Consider the following 21,153-nt stretch of genomic DNA (forward strand, 5'->3'; position numbering starts at 1 on the left):
GTTCTGAAGAACAAATACTGGTCACTGGCTGTAGAATTGTGTGGAGGTATGATTTAGAACTACTGTGAGGATTTTTTGTTCGTCCCTCGAAGGCAAACACAAATATACGAGGGAAGATTATTTCTTTAGAGCAGTTAAAAAAAATCTTTTTATGCCAAATGTCTATAGTGAATATTACACAACATGTACAAGATGTGGCCATCAAAGACATAAACCTTCCTATTTTGTTCAGAGGAGGCACCAAATTCAGCACAAGTTGGAAATTTCTTACAGGATCTTTAAATATCAACATTAAATACCCCACTGAGACGACTCCAATTCATGGAAAATCTCCAGTTCTGTGATGCCAGGTGTTGGCTCAAGGGTATGATGTATTTAAAGCTCAAGGGGACAAAACTGGGGATGCACGATATTGGATTTTTGCCAATATCCGATATGCCGATATATCGAAACCCCTTTTGGCCTCTACTGATACTGATACCGATAATCACAAGTTTGTTTGTTTTTTTCACTGTAAAAAAAGCTAAGTCTATCCTGTACAGGAATTAATATGCTATTCTAATTGTGATGGTCTTATTTGTTTAAGAAACACACATAAAACAAGACAAAAAACATTTGATTTTACCATAAATAAGAAATGTATTATTTTTTCAAACTCAAGACATTCAATATTGAAATACAGAAAAATAATTTATTTAAATCACGTGAACTTTAAATGTACAATGCATTTTTAAACATGACCAAGTTGCATTTCATTATTTTAGAGCTACTGTAACAACCTGGTGACAGACACATAGCTCTGCAGTGCAAATAAATGAAGTGCTACATTTTATTTAAGGAGCTTATTTTTCAGATGGAAAATAATAATAATCCAAACTGAATAGCACCTTATCGGCTGTGCCTATCTGCAGAAACTTTCATATCTGCCGATACCGATAAACGTGTTTTTAATCTTTGAACAGCCAATACAGATATTGTACAGATAATATCGTGCATCCCTAGACAAAACACAGGTATAACTCTGAAGGTAGTGGAACACCCTTGTATAAGGTAAGCCATGTGTGGGAGACATAAAAAAATATCTCCATAATTTGATATCCAAATCTGTTTAACATCTTTACCATACAATGATGGCCAAGTATTTTACATTTGGAAGTGAAGTAGACAGTTAAGATACTGACGGCTTTAATCATCATACGTTTCCATATTCCTCAATACTGTTTTTGTACTTTTTTAATAATACTTTTTTCTCAATACTTTACCTTTGCTGTTGGTATCTGTAACTAGCCTGTGTTTAGCTGCAGATGCAAGAGAGATTAAGTTCTGCATGTCCTTCATTCTCCATAGATTAGATTCACGGAAAGCCAGTGTCTGCATTGATGCCAGTATGTTGAGGAAGTTGGTAAGAGACCGCAACTGTCGCCCCGTCCTTCGAGGGATTTTGGAGACTCTCCTGCATTACCTAACACAAGATCTTCCAAAGCTGACAGGAAGAAACCTCAAGGGGTTGGAAATTGGTGTCGGAAGATACAAAGATTGGCCTGACCAGGAAATTAAGACCACATTGGAACAGACTCAACCTCAGACAAGCTGCACTTTTGTTCACCTCCCAGAAAAACCTGGAATGACCCTGGACAACAATGCTGAGACTTGCTCCAAGATCCCCCGCTGGTCAGTCCCTCAAAAACAGATTGAAGATGAAAAAGCAGGAAACCTAACATCCCGGCGCCTCACCACGTTCCAGATCCTCCAATCCAAATTCACAAGATCCACGCCCAAACCTCCTCAAACCCATCAAAGGGAGGTAGGGACTCTTTTCCCAAGCAAAGGATTGGGAGGTATCGTGAATCTCTGCCAAAACAGCGAGCATGACACGCATGCAAAGGCTCACACTGGAAGAGAGCAAGGACTGAGACGAGGAAGCAGCGTGAAAGATATTGTAGCAAAGTTTGCCATGGCTGAACAAAAAGAAAAGGGACAGAATGTGACCAAGAAACAGCTGATTAAACCAAGACTCATTGGGAAAGGGGTCCTCCTGACATCCTTGATGGAAAGATTTGAGACTATGGCCACTGTGTGTAAGGGGAGTGACATCAAATGTTCACATGAAAAGGCCTCTGGTGGAGTCATGATAACAAGTAATGTTAAAGAAAGGGTGGCTTGTCATGAAAGGCGGCACCAACAGGAACAAACTGTTCAAATACAAAACCAACAAAAGCAAATGAAAAGTAAATCTGTGGGACAGCACGCAAAAGAAAAGAAGACTACAAACAGGGGAGAACAAATATTGAAGAAAGCGTTGAAGGTTTCAACAAAAGTGAACTCAAATCCAGAAGAGGTAAAAGATGTAAAGGAAAAGCAAAGAGAGCAAGGAAGTCAAATGAGTCACCAGAATTCAGAGTCAAAGGCTGAACTTGGTTTGTTTGAAGGTCATATAACAGGTGAAGCTCATGATACAAACTGGGACAGCAGGGGGTCTGAGGAACTCAGGAAAACTCAGACAGCTACAGTAGAGGAGACCGTGTTGAAATATGGACAGCTACAGCTTCAGTGTTTAGCATCTGTTTCTGAGAGCTCATTCCCAGAGCCTTGTCAGCTTACTCCTCAAGTGGTGGCCCCTGGTAAGTGGCATGTGGCTACCATCAGGACCTGTGCTCCAGTGTGGTCTATGTGTGTAGATTCCTCTACAAAAACACACTCTGTGGAATTATTAAAGAGTTCAAACTGTGAAGAGGGACATAACTTGATCATTCCTCACAGAGCCCATCAGATCTCATACTGGGACTCAAGTACATATGAACCCTCTTCTTCAGTGGCTGAAGGGAGAGCCCCATTGAAACCCCAAACTGTGGAGTTTACATCTCTGGGCCCTACAAAGGAAGGAGCAGCAGAAGATCAAAATCCAGCTAAAGCTGTGAACAATCAAAGACCAGTACCAAAATACCCCCTTCCACCTGTACGCAGATTTGACCTTCATGATACTGTTGATGATCAGACTGATTCCTCCCCTCAGTCAGCCAAAGAAACAGTGAATCCTTTGGTTGTAGTGTCAGCCACACCCTCTGATACTTCTCAAACTGTCTGTAACACAAGACAGGTGACTTTTCAGGACATCAACCTGTGTCTTCCTTATAATGAGAGGGTACAGAGCAACCACATACAAACAGGAGAGAATCCAAAAGAGGGGAAAGAAACAGACATGGACAAAACCAGTAAGACACAGAGTGTAGGAATATATGACACTGAAACTGAAGTGTCACTTAAAGGTGCAGACAACTGTACTGTATCATTATCTCGGAGAGACAGCCCAAAAGAGAGACCCAAGTACACAACAGTCAACTATGGAGATCCTTCAGTCAAGCAAACATACATACCCAAAACCATACGATTTACTGACACCTTTACTTTTTAGTTTGGCACAAATACAATAAATATTTGGTCAGACACTGTATCATCTCAGCACACGTACAACAAATGTAATATGAAGACTTCATTAAATAAGAAAAAATTGAAAAAGATGTAGATGTATTGTAATATTTTTAACTAAAAACACGCACCAGTCCAGATCACTCCAGATCACTTGCCTGGTAAAATGTCAGTACAAAGTATTATGTTATTCTATGATTAATGTAGTTCATTTATTTTTTGAATAAAATTCTCAAAACCACAAGTGTAGAGTACGCTTTTCAATGTGATTTTGAAATACGTCCTCAAAATCGTCAGTGAAGCAAGAATATTTTTTATACACACACACAGAATGTCTAGCTGAAGTCAGACTGTCAGATCATGTCTTTCTGCAGTGCCCTGGAACACATATGGAGGTTTAAAGGCATCCACTCAAGAAACAGAGAAGACTGTCTAGAGCAGATGAATGGCTTCACACAGCAGGTCAAACATATCATTGGCTGGGAATACTTCCTGTTGACATGTCTGACTCCACCCACCAGCAGGATTACACGGCTGCAGAAGCATTTGGATTTATTCTGGAATTTTACAAGAGGATAAGAGATAAAGGGCCGCATTATCCATCATGTGTCCGTACCAGCTTATCCTGATTCCCTCTGCTCTGCTTCTGGTGCTCATATGGAGAGTTTAATGAGTTGTGTGTATGTGAAGCAAGAATTTTACAATCAAAGGTTAAGAAGCTTTGTTAATGAAAGACTATGAAGATGGTTTTCCCCACAGTAGATTTATAAAGATATTCTAAAAGAGAGAGTTACTGTTCTGTTTATAAAAAGGCCTAGTTACATCAAAGAGTATCTATGGCACACTTAAAACCACAATTGTAGCTAATAAGAAAGTATAACACAATTATGTTCAAGAAAGCAGGAAAGCACTCTTGATGACATCTTGGGACAGTGGACACACAGTGTCTGCAGCTCTACTCCAGATACTCTCATTAGTACATAATCAAATTAAAGTCTGGTGACTTGATGTTGAGTCTGAGTCATGTTGATGCTCACCACCTTCTGCAGCAAGAGCAAATCTTTACTTCTCTGTGTGGGACTTTAAAGTTTAATTTTTAAACAAGTGTTATGCCTAGTTTAATAGGGACCCAGTGGGGAATTGGCATTGGCTATGGAAAAAAATTTCAAGTGAGGTTAAATTAAGTTTAGTAAATTGGGTGAAATAATTTTGAGGTCATCCTTTAACTTGCCATAATTTGGCCTTAATTTCATCAGCTTAATTCTCCCTCTCATCTGAAAACATTGAATTATCTGTAAGGACCGTGGGAGCCCTGAACCCTCAGCTGCACAAATGTTATTTACTGATGAATGTAATTCCCCGAAGAAGCACATTCTTTGACAGCTGGCTATACTTACCTATGCTACGTGGCTGTGCAGAAGAGGGTGTGGCTTTTTACCTTTCCTGCTGCCTTTACGTGTCATCGGAATTACAGACTCTAAAAAGTACAAAGAGAACTGAGGATTTCTATTGACCACACATGGTAGATGAGACGATTTGTGATGCAAGCTGTATCTGTGGCAGCAGTTTTGAAATTCAATGTGATATAAAATATGCTATATAGCAACTTTTTTTAAAAGAAAAAAAAAATTAATATATAAATGTTTCAAAGTGGTCACTCGGTGCAAAGTGAAGGTGGTTATACATTTTAGGAGAGTAATAATATAACTGAAGGTGTGCATAAGTAAACGATTTTCAAGTAGCCTAATGGTTAAAAAGTACAGTTTTAACAGATCTAGCTCTTTTTCTAAACCTCTTTGGGTAAATACCAACAGTTTACGTCATAGGAGAAAATCCACAAAATGTTGTAAACAGAGAGAAATATCGCCTGAACTATTCTGCCTTTTCGTTCTGGTGAAGCTCTTCACCAGAAGTCCTCTAAATGCCTCAGAAATCACACTTAGCCGTCACCGAGGAGCTCTGAAGCAGGATGTTACGGGAATCACTTGAAAGCAGCATTAGCTTTGATTGACGTGCGTGTCCTGGGACGAACGTCACTACTTAGAAATCTTCCTCCGAAGAGTAAATCACTTCGTGACAGAGGAGTGGATGTGACTATTTGGTTTTTGGGTTAAATTTAGCGGCTGTTTGTAGTCTCTATGCTCCCTTCTTGATTTTAGCGCCACAGGCCGTCTGGTTGCTGTCCGAGGAAGAGAGGGAAAACCACCAGCAGCAGCAGCAGCAGGTGCATATGGATGCCGATAAAACTCAAGGCAAACTCCGCTCCCTCCACATGGCTTCATCGAACAATGGCGAATCTGTTTGAAAGAATCTGAGGTGGCTGGTTTCTTGAAGTAGAGTGGTGGAAATACGTGAGGATCTTTCTTCGTGGCTTTCGAGAACAGCTTGTTAATCCCAGGAAAAGGCAGCTTCTTGCCCCCTGTTCCTCCGCACGCCAACAGGGATAAAGTGAAAAGTTAACGCTACATTACCTCAACTTAAAGCCGTGACTCCTTCGACTCCCATGTCTGGACCGGGCTTGATTTCTCACCCATTTTATGGACACACAAATTCGTGGATAAGGTAGCAGAACTTTAGCGCAGACTTTCAGTATATTACTGGAGTAGAAGGGTCTCAATGGAGAAGAAGAACAAGGCGAGCAGTGAGACCCGTTCCGCTGTAAACGGTACAGCCAAGGACCGAGTGGAAAGGTAAACGTTAGCAAGCATATGGTAAAAACAAACGAACGAAAACGTTGAATTTAAGATTTCTTTGTCTCTTGGAAGGCAAAGGTAGTTAAGTAACTAACCTGGTTGGAAAATTTAGTCTTAGGTAATTACTTTATCTCTAACTACGTGTAAATTGAAAGCATTAACTCACTATATTTAGGATGTTACTCAACAGGTAAAGACTACTGAAGTGTGAAAGTGTAGCCTCGCGATATTTGACTGAAGTTGTACGTTTTTTTTTTTTTTGTTTTTTAACAGTGTAAAATTTCAATATTCTAAACAAACTCTCAGTGGTTTTCATTTTTAAGATACATATTCCTTCTAGTTTTGTCTTGTATGAATAGAATCAAAATTTAAATATTTAGTTATGTTGAGGACAGCTAGGACAGTGATGCTAATAATAGTATACATTTAAAGCTTCAGTATAAATCTTGTTTTGAACTTTATCTTGTTAAGCCTTTATGAAAGTATTTTGGAAAGATGTTTAGTAATTCAACAATACTCCTGAGGTTGTAGTTTGTGTTGCAACAGAATTTCAATGACATTTCACGTATTATTTGCAGACAGTTTAGCGGTATAGCAGTAAAACTACTAAAAGGACCCGAAAATGACCTTAAGGTTGAGACAGTTGCTCTCTTTCACAAGACCAGAAGCTGAATGCATTAAATATGATGAGAAAAGGGTTTACTGGGGTTTTTTGTTAGTTTGTTGTATTAACTAGATACTGAATTAAGTAGTAGTGTGTTTGTTCTACATGTGGAAATTTACCATACTCTGTAAGTCATATGGATTTTGAAAGGAAGCCGTCTCACCTGAAAACAGGATGTGGTTTTACAAACTCTAGACCTTTGCTTTAAGTTTGTGCCTCACCTTTGTTTTGTCTACAAAACCATTCTTATAAGGAAAATAATGATACATTTTGACCCAGTATTAGAGCATTCTGTCGAAGCTGTGTGAAGTGTGTGTAGTGTACCAACTGCTATGAAACCTGAAATGTTTTATCATGTTTCAAACAGATGCAGTAACAGACCACAGTGCTGCTGATGAGATAAGGCTCTTCCTTGGGGATGACTTTGCTTTTGAGAAAGGGTTAAGCTAGAGGGAGATTATCTTGTTACCTAAAGCATGAGGTTGAGCCACCTACACACACTTGCAGTTTCTTCATCCTGAATCAGAATATCGATTCTGAAAGTGTATATGTCCATGCTTAAGAATAAAAATGACTTAATTTTTTTAAAGTGCTATTAGTCTTTTTGTGCTGTACTGGTTAGGGATAGGCCGGTCATCGGGGCTGATATTTGGCATTTTGAGGCATATGGGCATCGGCCATTTTTTTTAATCTGACGGCTGATAAGAAACAAATTTAAAACTGTTTTTATGCATTTCTGATGCAGCCGCTTTGCTGTCTGCAGTCACTACTCAGTCCCCAGCGCTGTCCCACCCACAGTACCATCTGATTGGTTACAAGCAGAGCCATGGCTTGGGAAACAGCCAATCAGCAGTGTAGTTATTATAGTTATTGCAGTTACATTGAAACTTTGGAAAACTTAATTTACTGTAGAAACTTTAGCTGTTTATTTTTAAAAGTCTTAATTTAACTTCATAAAACATGCTGCTAAGCCTGGGAGCTGTTCAATAAACTCATACTTAGAGGTATTTGATTTAAGTTAACTGTTGGAGTTTGTATTGTTCAAAATTTTGACACCAATATTTTCACTTTGACTGCAAATTAATATTGGCTTCAAATATCGATTATCGGCCTCCTTGACTACAAATGATCTGTATTGGTATCGGCCCCAAAAAACCCATATCAGTCTATCTCTAGTACTGGTTAAATGTAATCTAAATATGCCTTAACAAGGTGCTGAGTTTGTGAAAATTATGAGAAGAAGATGCTACATGCACCAGCAGTTAAAGGTAATCAAAAACTGATCATGAAAACACTTCAGAAAGGACAATTCAGTTCTAATTTAGCCCCAGTTTTGGCTTCACTGAGCTTTAAGTGTTAAAGTTTCAGTGAATCAAATATGTTTTAATGCTGGTAACGTTTTCTAACGTTGTGCTTTTTTTTCTCAGTGTGGATCCGTATGGCTTTGAGCGCTCAGCGGACTTTGATTATGAGTCATATGAGGAGCTCATGTCTGAGTATCTGGTTGTGCTTACTCGGCGCTCTATTAAGTGGTCCAAACTGCTGAAGGGGAAAAACAAAGTGCAAAAGAATGTCAAATGTAAGCGTGAAAACTGCACTTGCCCGTACCCTTGAAGAGATAGAGAGCATGTGTGAATGTGTGTGTATTCCTCACTAAAACTAAACTGAAATGTTCCCCCTTTCTCCCACAGTAAAACGTTATGTACGCAAAGGGATTCCCAATGAGCACAGGACTCTGATCTGGATGGCAGCCAGTGGAGCTCATGAAAAGTTAGAGAAGAACCCAGGATATTACCAGTCCCTGCTCAGAGCACAGCATGACCCAAGACTGGTGGAGACCATCTGCACAGGTCAGAGTGTCAAACAGTTTCAAATTCTTGTTCATGTCACTTAGGTGTCCATAAAAGCTCCCACACACTTCACACCACCAGCCTAAACTAAATTTTTTAGCTATTTTAACATCTGATGTGTTTCTTTTTACACCCCCCTTACTTGTACAATTGGATAGAAAAAAAAACCATTTCCTTTGTCAAGGACAACAGGGAAAGACGGAAACATATTTAGTTTGAGTCTACACTTAATTTGCTTTTTCACATTCAACATTTGGTCTTTAACTCTGGAAACAAAGAGAAGACGAATAATCAAGATATAAAAAAAGTCATGTGCACATATATTTGCACAACAGTTTTTTGTTACCTTCCTGTAATTGGCATCATTGAATGTTTTTCGTGGTTTGTGTGACATACAGATGTTTTTATGACTACGTGGAAATGAGATTCTGGGAGACCAACCACCCTGTTGATGTTTCCTTGTCTGAGATCCAGACTGGGCATCGAGACAGATAATTAGGGAGTGCTGATTTAAGGTTCTAGCGAGGAAACTGAAGACAGGATAGGCAGGGATAGATCCTTAGATATGAGGGTGTTTCAGGTAATAAAACACTGCACAGGGCCTCATCACAACATAACAAAAGATGTTGAAGGCCTGGAAAGTTTTCACAGCTGTGGTCGGTTTATCCTTCTCAGACAGTTCTCACCTCACAAGTATGGAGCTCATGCAACTAAATAAGCTACCTGAAATCCATGCCTGCACTGTGTATTTGACCGGCCATTTTTAGAACATTACATCATCTGTGTCATAAAAGTATTAAATTAAGCTTTTATTGCTTTACATACTGTTAATGCATTTTTAGCAGTTTCTGCATGCAGAGTTACACTTACACAAGAGACAACAAGCTGTACACGTTTTATTTCAGATCTAGTTTGAATTCAGGACTGACTTGACAGTTGTGACTTGTTAGGCAGACTTTTTCTTACTACTCCCTCATTTGTTAGAAACACACAGCACTTACTCTGTGCATTTTTTTCTTACAGACTTGAACAGAACATTTCCAGACAACGTCCAGTTTCGCAAGTCATCCAGCCCCTGTCTGCAGAAAGCTCTGTACAATGTGCTGCTGGCTTACGGCCACCACAACGCCTCTGTGGGTTACTGTCAGGTAATGACCAAAGATGTAGTCTAATATGCATGTTGCATCACATCAACATTCATGCACCTTGTTGTACAGTTACAGAAATATTAGGTAATTTTAAGTGATCCACATAATCATGCAGTATTTCATTCAGATGGTTTGTTTTTTGCCTGATAATCCTCTGAGGGACAAGAGTCATTTTTGGCGTGGATAATAAAAAAAACATGTATAGCTGACTAAAATATCCTTCTATTTTAGAATAACATCAATGAGCTATCAGCTTACCTTTGATTGTGTAGAGTTATAAATATCTACAAATACATGGTTATGTTAGTCTGGGAAGTGACTGTACAAACAACCAATATGTATGAGCCCAATTAATCTCTGTTCAAGTCTGTGTTGTCACAGCTGCCCATCACTCATCATTTACATTTAAAAAGAAAATCTGATTCACCAGAGTGTCAGAGGCTTGATTTGCAATTCAAACAGGCTGCAGAGCTGTGACCAAGGGTACATCTCAATTGTGTGTGTCCAGCTGTTGACACACACACAGATCACCTTTCAGCATATAATTCTTTTCTCGGATTTAAATGTATGTTTTTTTTAAACTTTTGTTAATGATATATCAGTGATTTTAGAAGCCTGAAGTATTCTGTTTGATTATTTTAAACTATTGAGTCACGTGTAATGAAATGTAAAGCTCCAATTTATTTTATGAATAAAATCATATGTTACATTTACATTAAAGTAGCACAAACATGATGTTTTAGGGGATGAGGTTGCAGGTGTGGCTAAACCTTGTGTCAGTGTGTATTTCTGGATGTATTTAAGCTGTCAACTTTGACTTAGTGCTTATTATTCTTTATATTTGCATAAAAAGCCCCAATAAATAACAGTTGCTGCTTCACAGGAGGTCAAGCCTTCTCAGTCCCATGGATGGTTTAATAAAAAGAGCTCTGCAGGCTACAGTAAAAGCTGCTCAGGCAGGATCATAAGATTTCTGTGTAACCTGAGCATGTCTCTCTTTTGTCTCCAGGGGATGAACTTCATAGCTGGGTATCTCCTCATCATCACTAAAGATGAAGAAAAGTCCTTCTGGCTGATGGATGCACTGCTTGGTAGAATTTTACCAGGTGTGTATGTAAGTGTTGGTGTGTGTCTTAACATTGAATTGCTGTTAGTTTGACGTCAGGACTGTACTGTGCAGGTGCTCTCATCCCATTCTCTTAACTAAAAATAACCCTGTCTGAGGTCACTGGGTCTTGGTTTGTGCATGGCTTCAGCTTTGCAGTGTGTTTTCATTTGTATTCAGTATTCAATGAGGAAATGTAAATATGAATTAGATTATACTCTGTTTGATTGCTTAGAGGAGGAGATTTTTTTTTGTTTTTATATTTAACATTTATTTGCATGTGTTTCATACATTCATGTATTGCAGTCTGTCTGCATTGTATAACCTTTAAAATGTGTGTTTGACTAAAGACTACTACAGTCCAGCCATGCTCGGGCTAAAAACAGACCAAGAAGTTTTGGGGGAACTGGTGAAAATTAAAGCTCCTAGAGTCTGGCAAACCATGGTGGATCATAATGTCATGTGGACCCTGGTGGTGTCTCGGTGGTTCATCTGCCTCTACATAGACGTTTTACCTGTGGAGGTGAGTGTGTTTGTGTGTGTTTTACGGCATGACCATAAGAAAGTCCAGCAAATTTGTGTGATTGATTAACAGATATATCATCATGTCGATGTTTTGTAGTTAAAACATTTAGGACAATTTCTACAGTTTATACACAGGATTATGTGCATCAACTTAAAGGCAGTTGTACTAAGAAGTTCAACTTCCTCAGAAATTTGATCAACATTCTGTGTTGTTGAAAATTCCTTCTGTCCACTGTGTTTTTTCTCCAAATACAAATGGAGCTTCACTCTGTGTTGCACATGTAGCGGTTTGCATGGTTCATACCGTAGACTCAGAAGTTTCTTATCCTGTAACTGATTCAGTGTTACTCCTGCAGCTGAGGTTTTTCTCAGCTTCACCTGATAACAGTCAGTTATATGTGGACACCCTGACTGTGTTCATGGTAAATAGAGTGCATAGAAGTTAATAAATGTAGCTTTCTCTGACAAGGGAAGCTGAGCTCCTCTTCTTACAGCACTCCGTGGAGCAAAATATTTGTATAATCGGCTACAAATTTGGCTGATGTTGATTAATCGGTGACAGGCACAATTGGCCCCATTAATTGGCCCAACCGATTAATCGTTCGGGCTCTAGTAGAGAGTGTTTAAAATCCTGTTGAATGGTTTACAATTGTGTAAGGTGTCTAGTAATAAAGTGCAAAATGGGAAAAAGAAGAGTGTCTATAAAAGTCATCTGACAGAAGGGTTCAAATTTGTGGAATGAATAAAGAAATACATTTCTATATACATTTTCACCAGTTAACTGACTAACTGATGAAAGGTGGATGTAACAGTTTCCTCTCTAATGTTTGAGAAGTATACTGACCCTCTTTTGCTTTTTCCACTCAGACAGTTTTGCGGATTTGGGATTGTCTGTTTTACGAAGGCTCCAAGATCTTGTTCCGTGTTGCTCTGACACTGATCCATCACAACGAGGCTCTGATCCAGCAGGCCCAGTCTTTACCAGATGTCTGCCAAAACTTCAAACAAATCACCCGTGGACCATTCGTGGATGAATGCCACACTTTCATGCAGGTAAAAGGACAAAGTTATTGGCCTTGTTTGAAAAGATAGACATCCCTTATGATTTTCCTCCTTGGACTCTTTAACTATGTTGTTTTCTTTTTTTGTCTTTCCTAGAAAATATTCACTGAGCCAGGGAGCCTCTCTATGGCAACCCTGACTAAGCTGCGGGAGACGTGTCGCTCTCGCATCATTGCAGAAGAATCTTGAACCAAACAGGACAATCTCAAAGTCAAATCACATTCCACTGGGATCAGGTCCCAGCAGCTACTTTGCACTTTTTTTTACTGACTCATTGTCATACTGACGTAATAAAGTGTAACTTCTCTGAAACAGATGATCACACAGATTAAGTGTAAGTATAAGGTCAAGATGAAGAATAATTGTAGCTTTGTGTTTAAACTGATAGATCTACTTGACATTAACATGTTTGTCTTTTTTGTTAATATGTAGTATTTTTGCACTTTACTCCATGAAGTCAGACACACTGTAGAGACCATGTCAGAATAATGATGTGTTGCACGCTGTAAACACAGCCACAAGGCCTGCTGTGCCTATGACAAGCTTCCCTGCTGTAGTGAGTGTTAAATGACATACTTCCTAAACATTTCAAAATCTCTCCTCTCATTCTTGGTTTTGTTTTTGTTGTGGTTTCTGACCACAATTTTTTAAAATGTATGCATCAATCGAGCCATTTGATGGATGTGTAAGCACATGTGAAAGGGCTGCTTCCTTCATCTGTTGAAAACATTATTCAGTTTGTGCTGTCAGACTTTTTTTTTTGCTTTGAACCAGAATAATGTAATATACACCTGCAATGTTTATTTCACACATACCAAATGTGTTGAGCTGATGCAATGAAATACTCAAAGAAAAATAATCAAAGCTGTGGAATTGTAAGATTTTTATTAACTTTCAGTAAGATGCATAATAGAAAACGAGCTCAAACCACTTTCTTCAAAAAAATAAAAGCTCAAATCACAACAGTTCATATCTACATGAATTTCCAGAAGGTTGGGGAAAGCAGGGACAGAACGTTTACCCATGCACTAATTGAGTTGTACTGATAAATACAGATTTATTTCTGCTGAGCTGCCCTCTGTGTTTGTAGCCTGACTGCTGCACACTGCATTACACAAAGGAGCAATCCACATCTTTATTACAGAATCAAGAGTGTGCTTAGCAAGCTGGGTTTAACTGCTGGGTCAGCTCAAGCTTTGGCTCTGGAGGAACATGATGAGGAAAGATACATATTAGTTTCCCTTTTCTTGGAGTTTCTGGGATAATCATAAAGCTCAGGAGGCTTATGGAAACTGGCAGTGAACTCGATCAGCTTTAAAAACTCATCTCTTGACCAACTGTGCTCAAGCTATTTGATCTTTTAAGGGATGTTCTCGTAGTCAATCTCTTCATCACTCCCTCTCTCTGCTTCTGTGAATGCATGGGTTACAAGAATCTTTATAAATAATTATTGAACAACATGAAAGAGCAGTTCAGGCATATTCAACCAATTCCAGGGACATGATGAAACAAGAATAGAACAGCTGATGGTGAACTTGCTACAGCAGTTCAAACTGCTTCCATCGGCAGACACCATCCAGACGATCACACGGACTAAAGTTTGCAGATCTTTGGCTTCTAATCATCTCGAAGAGAAGGTGAAATAAAATACCTGGAGGTCAAACATTGTATGCAAAAATAGCATGCACTCACCACAGAGCACCAACTGCTTCCATTCACTCATTCTGCGTCTACGCCCTCACTCACACACTCAGGTTCATCTCCACCCTTCAGTCTGCTGGTTTCAGTTTAAAATGAAGTGTCACTTCAGATGGTTTGGTATCCTGCGTGACTCCTCTTCCTGCCGATCAGATATGCAATGAGGACGATGAGCACCAAACCAGCCAGAGCTGCTCCAACGATGATGGGGATCAACATTTGTGTTTGGTCGATCTGACACTCTTCCGCTGCAGACAAGAAAGAGCAAATAAGAAGAGATTGTACAGAATTTTGGATATGGATATGCAAACTTCTTTGTATTTCTACAGTGGAGGCAGTCTGGTGTGAGTGTATTTAATCATGGCTGACCACAGTCAGCAGTTGAAAGCCCTTTTGAAATGATGAATAGAGGGATTACTGATTCTGAACCCATGGCCTTTTTGATTCAAGACTGTTTGAGGCCTATCCAAAACCTCACAGTTTAAATGGTTTGAACACACTCATTAGTGGCTGAAACAATCCAGACAACAAGAATGTCTTTTTACAGGGTTGGACCAGATCTTTTCAGATAAATGAGAAAAAAAATGCTATAACAAACAGTGACACATAAAGCGAGGCTTGATGCAACCAAATGACACAATTGAAGCTTCTGTACAAAAACTTTTAGAATTGAATCAGGAGGTAAAGGCTAATCAGGGTAGTTAGGTGCTCTATTTTTATTTATTTCTTTTTACAGAGAAAGTGGAGCATACTTGATGTCATGTACCTATTTAGGCAAAGCAGGTCTGTAAATTTCTCTTGTTAAAACCTTACAATTATCACTTGCAATAGCAACTATGCATTAACAGTTGTGTTTCTATATCTTAACAACCCTAGAGAACCCTACTATAAAATCACTGCTAAAGAACAGAGGATAGGTAGGGATCAAAAGCAGCAGGGCAACAGGGAGGATCACAGAAAGCCTTGTTACCTGTGGCGAACTGGTTTGTAGTCACTTCAAAGGGTTGCACCTGCACTCTGAATGTGTTGAGAGAGAAAGTTGGCACCACAGCCAGAGTTTGCTCTGCATTGCACATGTAGGAGCGGCCCAGCGTGCTCCTCAGGTAGTCTAGACTGGTGTTACTGGCCCAGAAAGGGGCTGCAAGGAGAGGTGGGTCAGTAGGTCTTTAATTTAAACAATTCACAGTCAACACAAGTTAAGTATGTGGTATTTGACAATGACATACCTGTCATATCAGACCAGTTAGCCAGCAGAGTGATTGCACTCAGGCGATACCTGCTGTTTGTGGAGTTCTGTGAATAGAAGAGGGCTCGATTAACACAAACAAGTATGAGCAAAACTGTAAAAAGATCTAAATTCATAGAGGAGAAAGTTTAAAATTACCAGGGTGAAGGTGAGGTTGAGAGTGGCGATTGGTTCCTGTGTTAAAACCAAGGAAGCACTGCTGGGCTCGCATGATCCTGATACAATGGTCTCATTGGGACTTAGGTTTACAAGTTCTTGGATTGTCTAGAAAAAAGAGTGAAGTGTTTTAGCTTATCACACAGAAGAAAAATGAGTTTGTTTATTATTTTAATATGAGTTGTGAGTTGTCATTTACCTTATTCTGGGATAGAGAAAAGTAGGAGACATTGAGCTGCAGCCCCATCCGAGCCAGGAGACACACTGAGCCGTTGATGTTGCTCACAGAATAGGCTCCCCGTTCAGGTATCCCTGGTGGGGTTGGTGGTGGGGCTGGGGTTGTTGTGGTACCGGGAGTGGTAGGTGGAGCTGCAGTGCTGGCTTGATCTGCCGTACATACACTCTCTGCAACAAGAGAAATAATAAAGAATGTATTGTCGCATATCAAAAACAAGTCAAGAAACCTAGAAATTTGTATATTTGGGAATGAATGGGGTGTGCACCTGTTGGACTCAGGTCGTTTTGTGGCATGTAAGCCTCAAGCCTCATTCCAGAGAAAGTGACGGATGCGCTACCGACACTAAAAGTGGTGGGGCTCTCACAGCGGTAGGTTGTGTTGATCGTCGCCCAAATACCAAGTGAAGATGACACAACAGTGACAACATCTAGATGAAAACAAAAACAAAAACAGTTGACCACATTCACTAAAATTTTGCCAATTGAACCGTCTGATATCAGATTAATATGCAATGAAGATATGTTGAACATTAGCATGCTGTCTTTACATGTGCACTGTGTGAATGTGCACTGCTGCACTGGGCGGTTTGTTGTTGGATCTGCTCTCACCAAGGCTGTCTGAATCAGGGAAGACTGAAGTGTCGCTGAGGTTGTACTGCAGTGTCAGGTTGGCAACACTGTACAGACTCCCGTTGGTTGAGAAACCAAGCCCCAGGGCATGACCAGCTCCAAACACAGCCACCAGCCACGGTGAGCTGCCGTCTGTGCCACATGAGCTGCTGCCTGCATCGACTGTGGAGGAGTCAGGCAGAGAGACCTGCGCTGTTCTCTGGGGAAAAGACAGGAGAAACAACTGGTGAGATATGATCAATAAGGTCAGTGTTAATGCTTTAAGGGAGAGGAATGGGAGTGCTGTGCATACCGTGCCACTGGAGGTGTTGTATGTGATTGAGAAGGATGCAGAGAGCTCGGCTTTGATGCAGGTGGAGTTCCCCTGATTCACTTCAAGAGTCACAGCCTGAACGTGACCTGAGGAGAACACAATGAGTCTGTTAAAAATGAAAAAATAATGACAGTATACTTATCTTCAACTGCCTTACACTTTTTTCTTTAGTGGAAAAACAAAACATGCCAATTTTACTTTTAACTACAATCATCTGAATCCACAATGTGCCTGATCATAAGTCAGATCTCTACAGCTAGTTTAGTTCACTGTATGCAAGCAGCTCATAAATAATAAAGAGAATAACACACCCTTGTTTATTGCTTCTTTATCTTGATGTCCTTGTTTTGATATGACTCATCCATTAGATAAAATCTTCTCCATGAGTATAAATGATAACAGAGGATTAAGACGGCATAACCACTTGTGTCACATGACACTATGCCCTACATTCACAACCAAGCAGTTTATACAAGTCACCAGCAGAGGTCTGCAGACTCTTTCTGACAGATATTAAGAGCTTAGAGTAGCCCTCCAGCTAATGCTGACAGACATACACATTTACATGTTGAAACCAATAAATTAACTGAAGTTTTTGCTAAATCTATTTCATAAGAAAAGAAATTGTTTTTAAAATCTTGCTGCTTTCCTGGACATGTTTATGTTACTCTTACATTTTTATTTGCAATGAGTTTTTGCTTATTATACAACACATCATACTATATCAGCTCCACTGTCTGTGCAACTGTTCAGTGAGCCTAAATTTTGTATATGAATCCTGCAAAATAAAATCATATATATATATAAAAAAGCAAAAGCTTCTGGGTTTTATTTTCACTCTGTGTGTAACAGATCCAGAGTCAGATGTAGAGCCAAACCTTCTATGAATTGAATAACCACGAAGCATTTACCCGCTCAGCCAACCTGCCAACTTTCACATTTTCATGGTAGGCTATTAATACCTTTATATGCCATGGAAACTGCCGACTCACTGCTGCTGTCAGTGTTCCTGTGTGTGAGAATAACCCTCAAACCTTTTGTTTGGAAGCTATGGAAGCTTTACAGGACTCGTGCACTCACAGTGAGCCATATCTTGTTGCAATATGGGAATTTCACATTTTGCTTCACATTTATAAGAAATACTATCAATAAAGAAATGGAAAAAGCTTGTCCTTTTGTGCTATTTCTCTTTTGTATTCACCAAACGTAGAGACAGATCAATGTCCTAATACTGGGTAGCTTTTAATGTTAAAACACAAAGTACATATTTTGTGAATCTGCACTATAAGATTGATTGATTGATTGATTGATTGGAAATGCACTTGCAACAAGCACTCTTTCTATGCTAAGCAGGATTTCTGTAATTGAAGTTTGCCGATTACCAGATTATATTTCATATTAACAGATTTATTTAACTGTTTGCTTGTGTTTGGTGTTAGCTGTGCACTAGACTACTGTTACTAATTTTGTAACTCATTCATTACACAACCAACTGACTGTGCACTCCCCCTCCTCTGATTTCCTATCTCCTTTGACACAGTAATAATTGACCACATTGAAAAATGTGTTTCTCTGTGCTGGGTGAACTACACACTCTCTCCTCTGCTGCACTGCTGAAACTTGACCCTAATGTCACCTATCTGTTCTCCATGTCAACACACAGCAGACAGTTTGCACAACACTGCAATCTGATCATGAGGTGAAAGAGACTGCGTGACTGCGCGTATCAGGGAGTAGATAGTCTGAATGGAGAGAATAACAACAGAAAACTGTTCTACAATACTTCTTGTGATGGTGGAAATGCTAGTGATGGTGAAAGTTCATAGGCCTGCAGATTGCTGCAGACACTTTCAGTATGATACAAAGTTGGATATAAAACTGAACAAGTTACCAAATAAGAATTGTGTGTGTGTGTGTGTGTGTGTGTGTGTGTGTGTGTGTGTGTGTGTGTGTGTGTGTGTGTGTGTGAGATTAAAATGCTGATAAACTCACACCATCAGTAGGCCCCTAATGGCCTGTGTGCCAACAAAAACCATCATCCCAGTCATGTGAACCTCTCAATGACACAACAATGGGGTCAATCTGGTTCACCATAACAAAACGTGGGCATTTAAATAGAATAGAATAGAATAGAATAGAATAGAATAGAATAGAATAGAATAGAATAGAGCCTACAACAAGGAAATCCAACCTTTGGATTCTGAAAGTTCTCAAAGTCCATATATTATCTTCTTTCAGGTCAAGTAAGTTCCTCTGGTTGCTTGTAACAAGCACATATTTCAGTCAAGCACTGAAAAAACTGAACTTTCCTACATCCTACAGGGGGTTAAAGCCAAGTACATCTTATCTGATCTGACCTCTAAGTTGTACATAATTACATGTCACATATTACTGTTGATCTCCACATCAAAGTGAGGTGTGAGTCCTTGGATGTATGTTCACTCTATGCAAAATATAGACGCATTTTTATCCATGTGAAATACTCTGGATTTTGTGGAAATTTTATGGTCTTATAACATAAATGTTGTTGTTGTTTTTTTCATTTTAACTCTTTATTTAATCATTTTGGCATGTTGTTTTTTAGTGCTTTTAGTTATCTCAAACTTTTTTTCCTTCCTCTTTTGCGTTTATTTGTCACTCCATTTTTATTCCAAAGTATTCTTTTGACTATTTCCAATTTTTAACTTTGAGCTGCATTTAGGTGCTACATAAACTCTGTCTCTAAAATATGAAAGAGCTGTATCTTCAAAGCTTTGTACCAACAACAGAAACGCTCAATTTGCCTTCAGTTGAGCGTAATGATCACATGTATGAAGAAGCTGGAACATCGCTGATCAATGCCAAAATACTCTCCGTCGATCTTTGGGTTAAGGTTTGACTGCAGCATCTCGTTTCAGGTGAAGGAGCATAAAAACCTAGCTAACGATAACTAAGTTAGTATGAATGTTGACGTTACGGCTTACAAACGGTTACTTAAGATGGCTCGAGCCATGACAGCGATGGTGAAGGGCTTCAAACCGCAAAACACTCACCTATCACTGCAAGCCAGGCGATGATGAGCACAGCCAAAGCGTGACAGAGCTTCATCTTCTAGCTTTAACAGCAGAGCGATGTCACAAAAGGAGGCCAGCAGAAAAAAAACAAGCCCGGAGAGAAACCGGTGTGTCACCGCTGCAGGCGCAGGTGGGTTCTCACGAGCGCACCGAGAACTGCACTTGACTTCACGAACCGTTAGTCAAAATACGAAGCGCCAGTTTTGCTCTTCTTGCTGTAATTTACGAAATCTTAAAGAAATATCCCGCCCTCATAAATCATGTCTTACTAAAATCGAACAGGAAAACGCGTTTAGATGTCGGTCACAGGCACACAGACTGCTTAAGCCATGTCTCTTCACGTCATGTGAACTGGGAGCATTCAGAGCTTCGCAGTCACGTGAGTCTGCCCCCCCTTCTCTTCACGAGCTTCATTCAAGGCAATACTCCTCCGCCCTGTGATGAAAACAAAATGTCATAAAATTTAAAAGCTTTGGGGTTGCTCTCTCATATACTTACACTGTAATCATATATATTAGTGGCTGCACACTTACATAACTGTTCAAGGAAAAGGGAGGGTGATACCAGACATCATGAGAAGATTAGTGCTCTTCCTGGAGTAACGCTACAATGAAATTTCTCAGAGTTGTGACTGTTCAAGGAATTTCATCATAGTAATTAAAATGTAATAACAAAGAACTACTTCCCCTTTATATCTAAATGTTTATTCTCTAAATGAAATGGATTTCTGATAGAACAGTGGTTGTCAAAGGCTGAGTTTGTAAATGCAAACTGGTCCCAACATTCCTGAAATATTTACCCAGCATGCAAGAGATAAATGATATGGTTATATGTATGAACTGGAGCACAGCAGAGTTTTCTGTAAAATGGAAGGTAGCATGTGAGAGTCAACACTCACACATAGAGAGATGTGCAAGCTGAAAGTGCATGAGTTGCCAGTAGTCAGCTGACACCTTCATCAATTCACGAGGGTGTGTAAAACCCCCGAAGGAACGCAGGGGCTGCTTTAATGCTGCTGTACAAGACTTATCAGGACCCCACCACATTCCCCTGCCACGGCTTGGCCTTGCTTTGTGACAAACTTAATGCACTTTACTTTTAAATGAAAGCTTATTGTCAGGGCTGTACTCTTTGTAGACCTCGTTGTGTTAGATCCCCTTTAAATCACAGAAATGCTGTACTTTCCTACTGTTATAGTGAAAGTAACAGGACCCACCTTTTAATTTTTGGTTTTAAGTTCTTTTAACTTCAAAAATGTAAACTTTGACATGGGTGACATCAAAAGGATGACAACACTTATTTACAATAACCCAAATAGATGGTATATTTTGTTCTGAATGAGACTGA

The 21,153-nt window shown here is 39.5% G+C and overlaps 2 protein-coding genes across 2 annotated transcripts; one reads left to right on the top strand and one right to left on the bottom strand.

Annotated features, from left to right (window-relative positions):
• The first annotated feature begins 5,380 nt into the window (after window positions 1-5,380).
• Window positions 5,381-13,446, top strand: grtp1a (growth hormone regulated TBC protein 1a). The gene is made up of 8 exons (XM_074666963.1): window positions 5,381-6,116; window positions 8,211-8,362; window positions 8,475-8,633; window positions 9,657-9,781; window positions 10,791-10,887; window positions 11,237-11,409; window positions 12,279-12,464; window positions 12,570-13,446. The coding sequence occupies exons 1-8, from the start codon at window positions 6,043-6,045 to the stop codon at window positions 12,660-12,662; spliced, it is 1,059 nt and encodes a 352-aa protein (XP_074523064.1). The 5' UTR covers window positions 5,381-6,042; the 3' UTR covers window positions 12,663-13,446.
• Window positions 13,447-13,881: 435 nt separating this feature from the next.
• Window positions 13,882-20,168, bottom strand: lamp1a (lysosomal associated membrane protein 1a). Its single transcript, XM_074666962.1, has 9 exons — window positions 19,786-20,168; window positions 16,733-16,839; window positions 16,420-16,639; window positions 16,077-16,238; window positions 15,773-15,978; window positions 15,556-15,681; window positions 15,398-15,464; window positions 15,142-15,309; window positions 13,882-14,419 (listed from the first exon to the last, which is right to left on the bottom strand). Exons 1-9 carry the CDS (start codon window positions 19,838-19,840, stop codon window positions 14,280-14,282), a joined length of 1,251 nt encoding a protein of 416 aa, XP_074523063.1. The 5' UTR covers window positions 19,841-20,168; the 3' UTR covers window positions 13,882-14,279.
• Between the last annotated feature and the right edge of the window lie 985 nt (window positions 20,169-21,153).

Source organism: Halichoeres trimaculatus, unplaced genomic scaffold, assembly GCF_033239565.1.
Source record: "Halichoeres trimaculatus isolate MK-OKI-2021-1 unplaced genomic scaffold, fHalTri1.1 fHalTri1_scaffold_3, whole genome shotgun sequence".
Lineage (NCBI taxonomy): Eukaryota > Metazoa > Chordata > Actinopteri > Labriformes > Labridae > Halichoeres > Halichoeres trimaculatus.

What these genes read in the sequence shown, in the direction of transcription:
- grtp1a (XM_074666963.1), top strand. Translation starts at nt 6,043, where the DNA reads ATGGAGAAGAAGAACAAGGCGAGCAGTGAGACCCGTTCCGCTGTAAAC. An exon ending in GGTGGAGACCATCTGCACAG is followed by an intron (nt 8,634 to 9,656) that starts GTCAGAGTGTCA and finishes TTTTTCTTACAG; the next exon opens with ACTTGAACAGAACATTTCCA. An exon ending in TAGACGTTTTACCTGTGGAG is followed by an intron (nt 11,410 to 12,278) that starts GTGAGTGTGTTT and finishes TTTTCCACTCAG; the next exon opens with ACAGTTTTGCGGATTTGGGA.
- lamp1a (XM_074666962.1), bottom strand. Translation starts at nt 19,840, where the DNA reads ATGAAGCTCTGTCACGCTTTGGCTGTGCTCATCATCGCCTGGCTTGCA. An exon ending in TCAACCTCACCTTCACCCTG is followed by an intron (nt 15,465 to 15,555) that starts GTAATTTTAAAC and finishes TTCTATTCACAG; the next exon opens with AACTCCACAAACAGCAGGTA. An exon ending in TACAAACCAGTTCGCCACAG is followed by an intron (nt 14,420 to 15,141) that starts GTAACAAGGCTT and finishes TCTTGTCTGCAG; the next exon opens with CGGAAGAGTGTCAGATCGAC.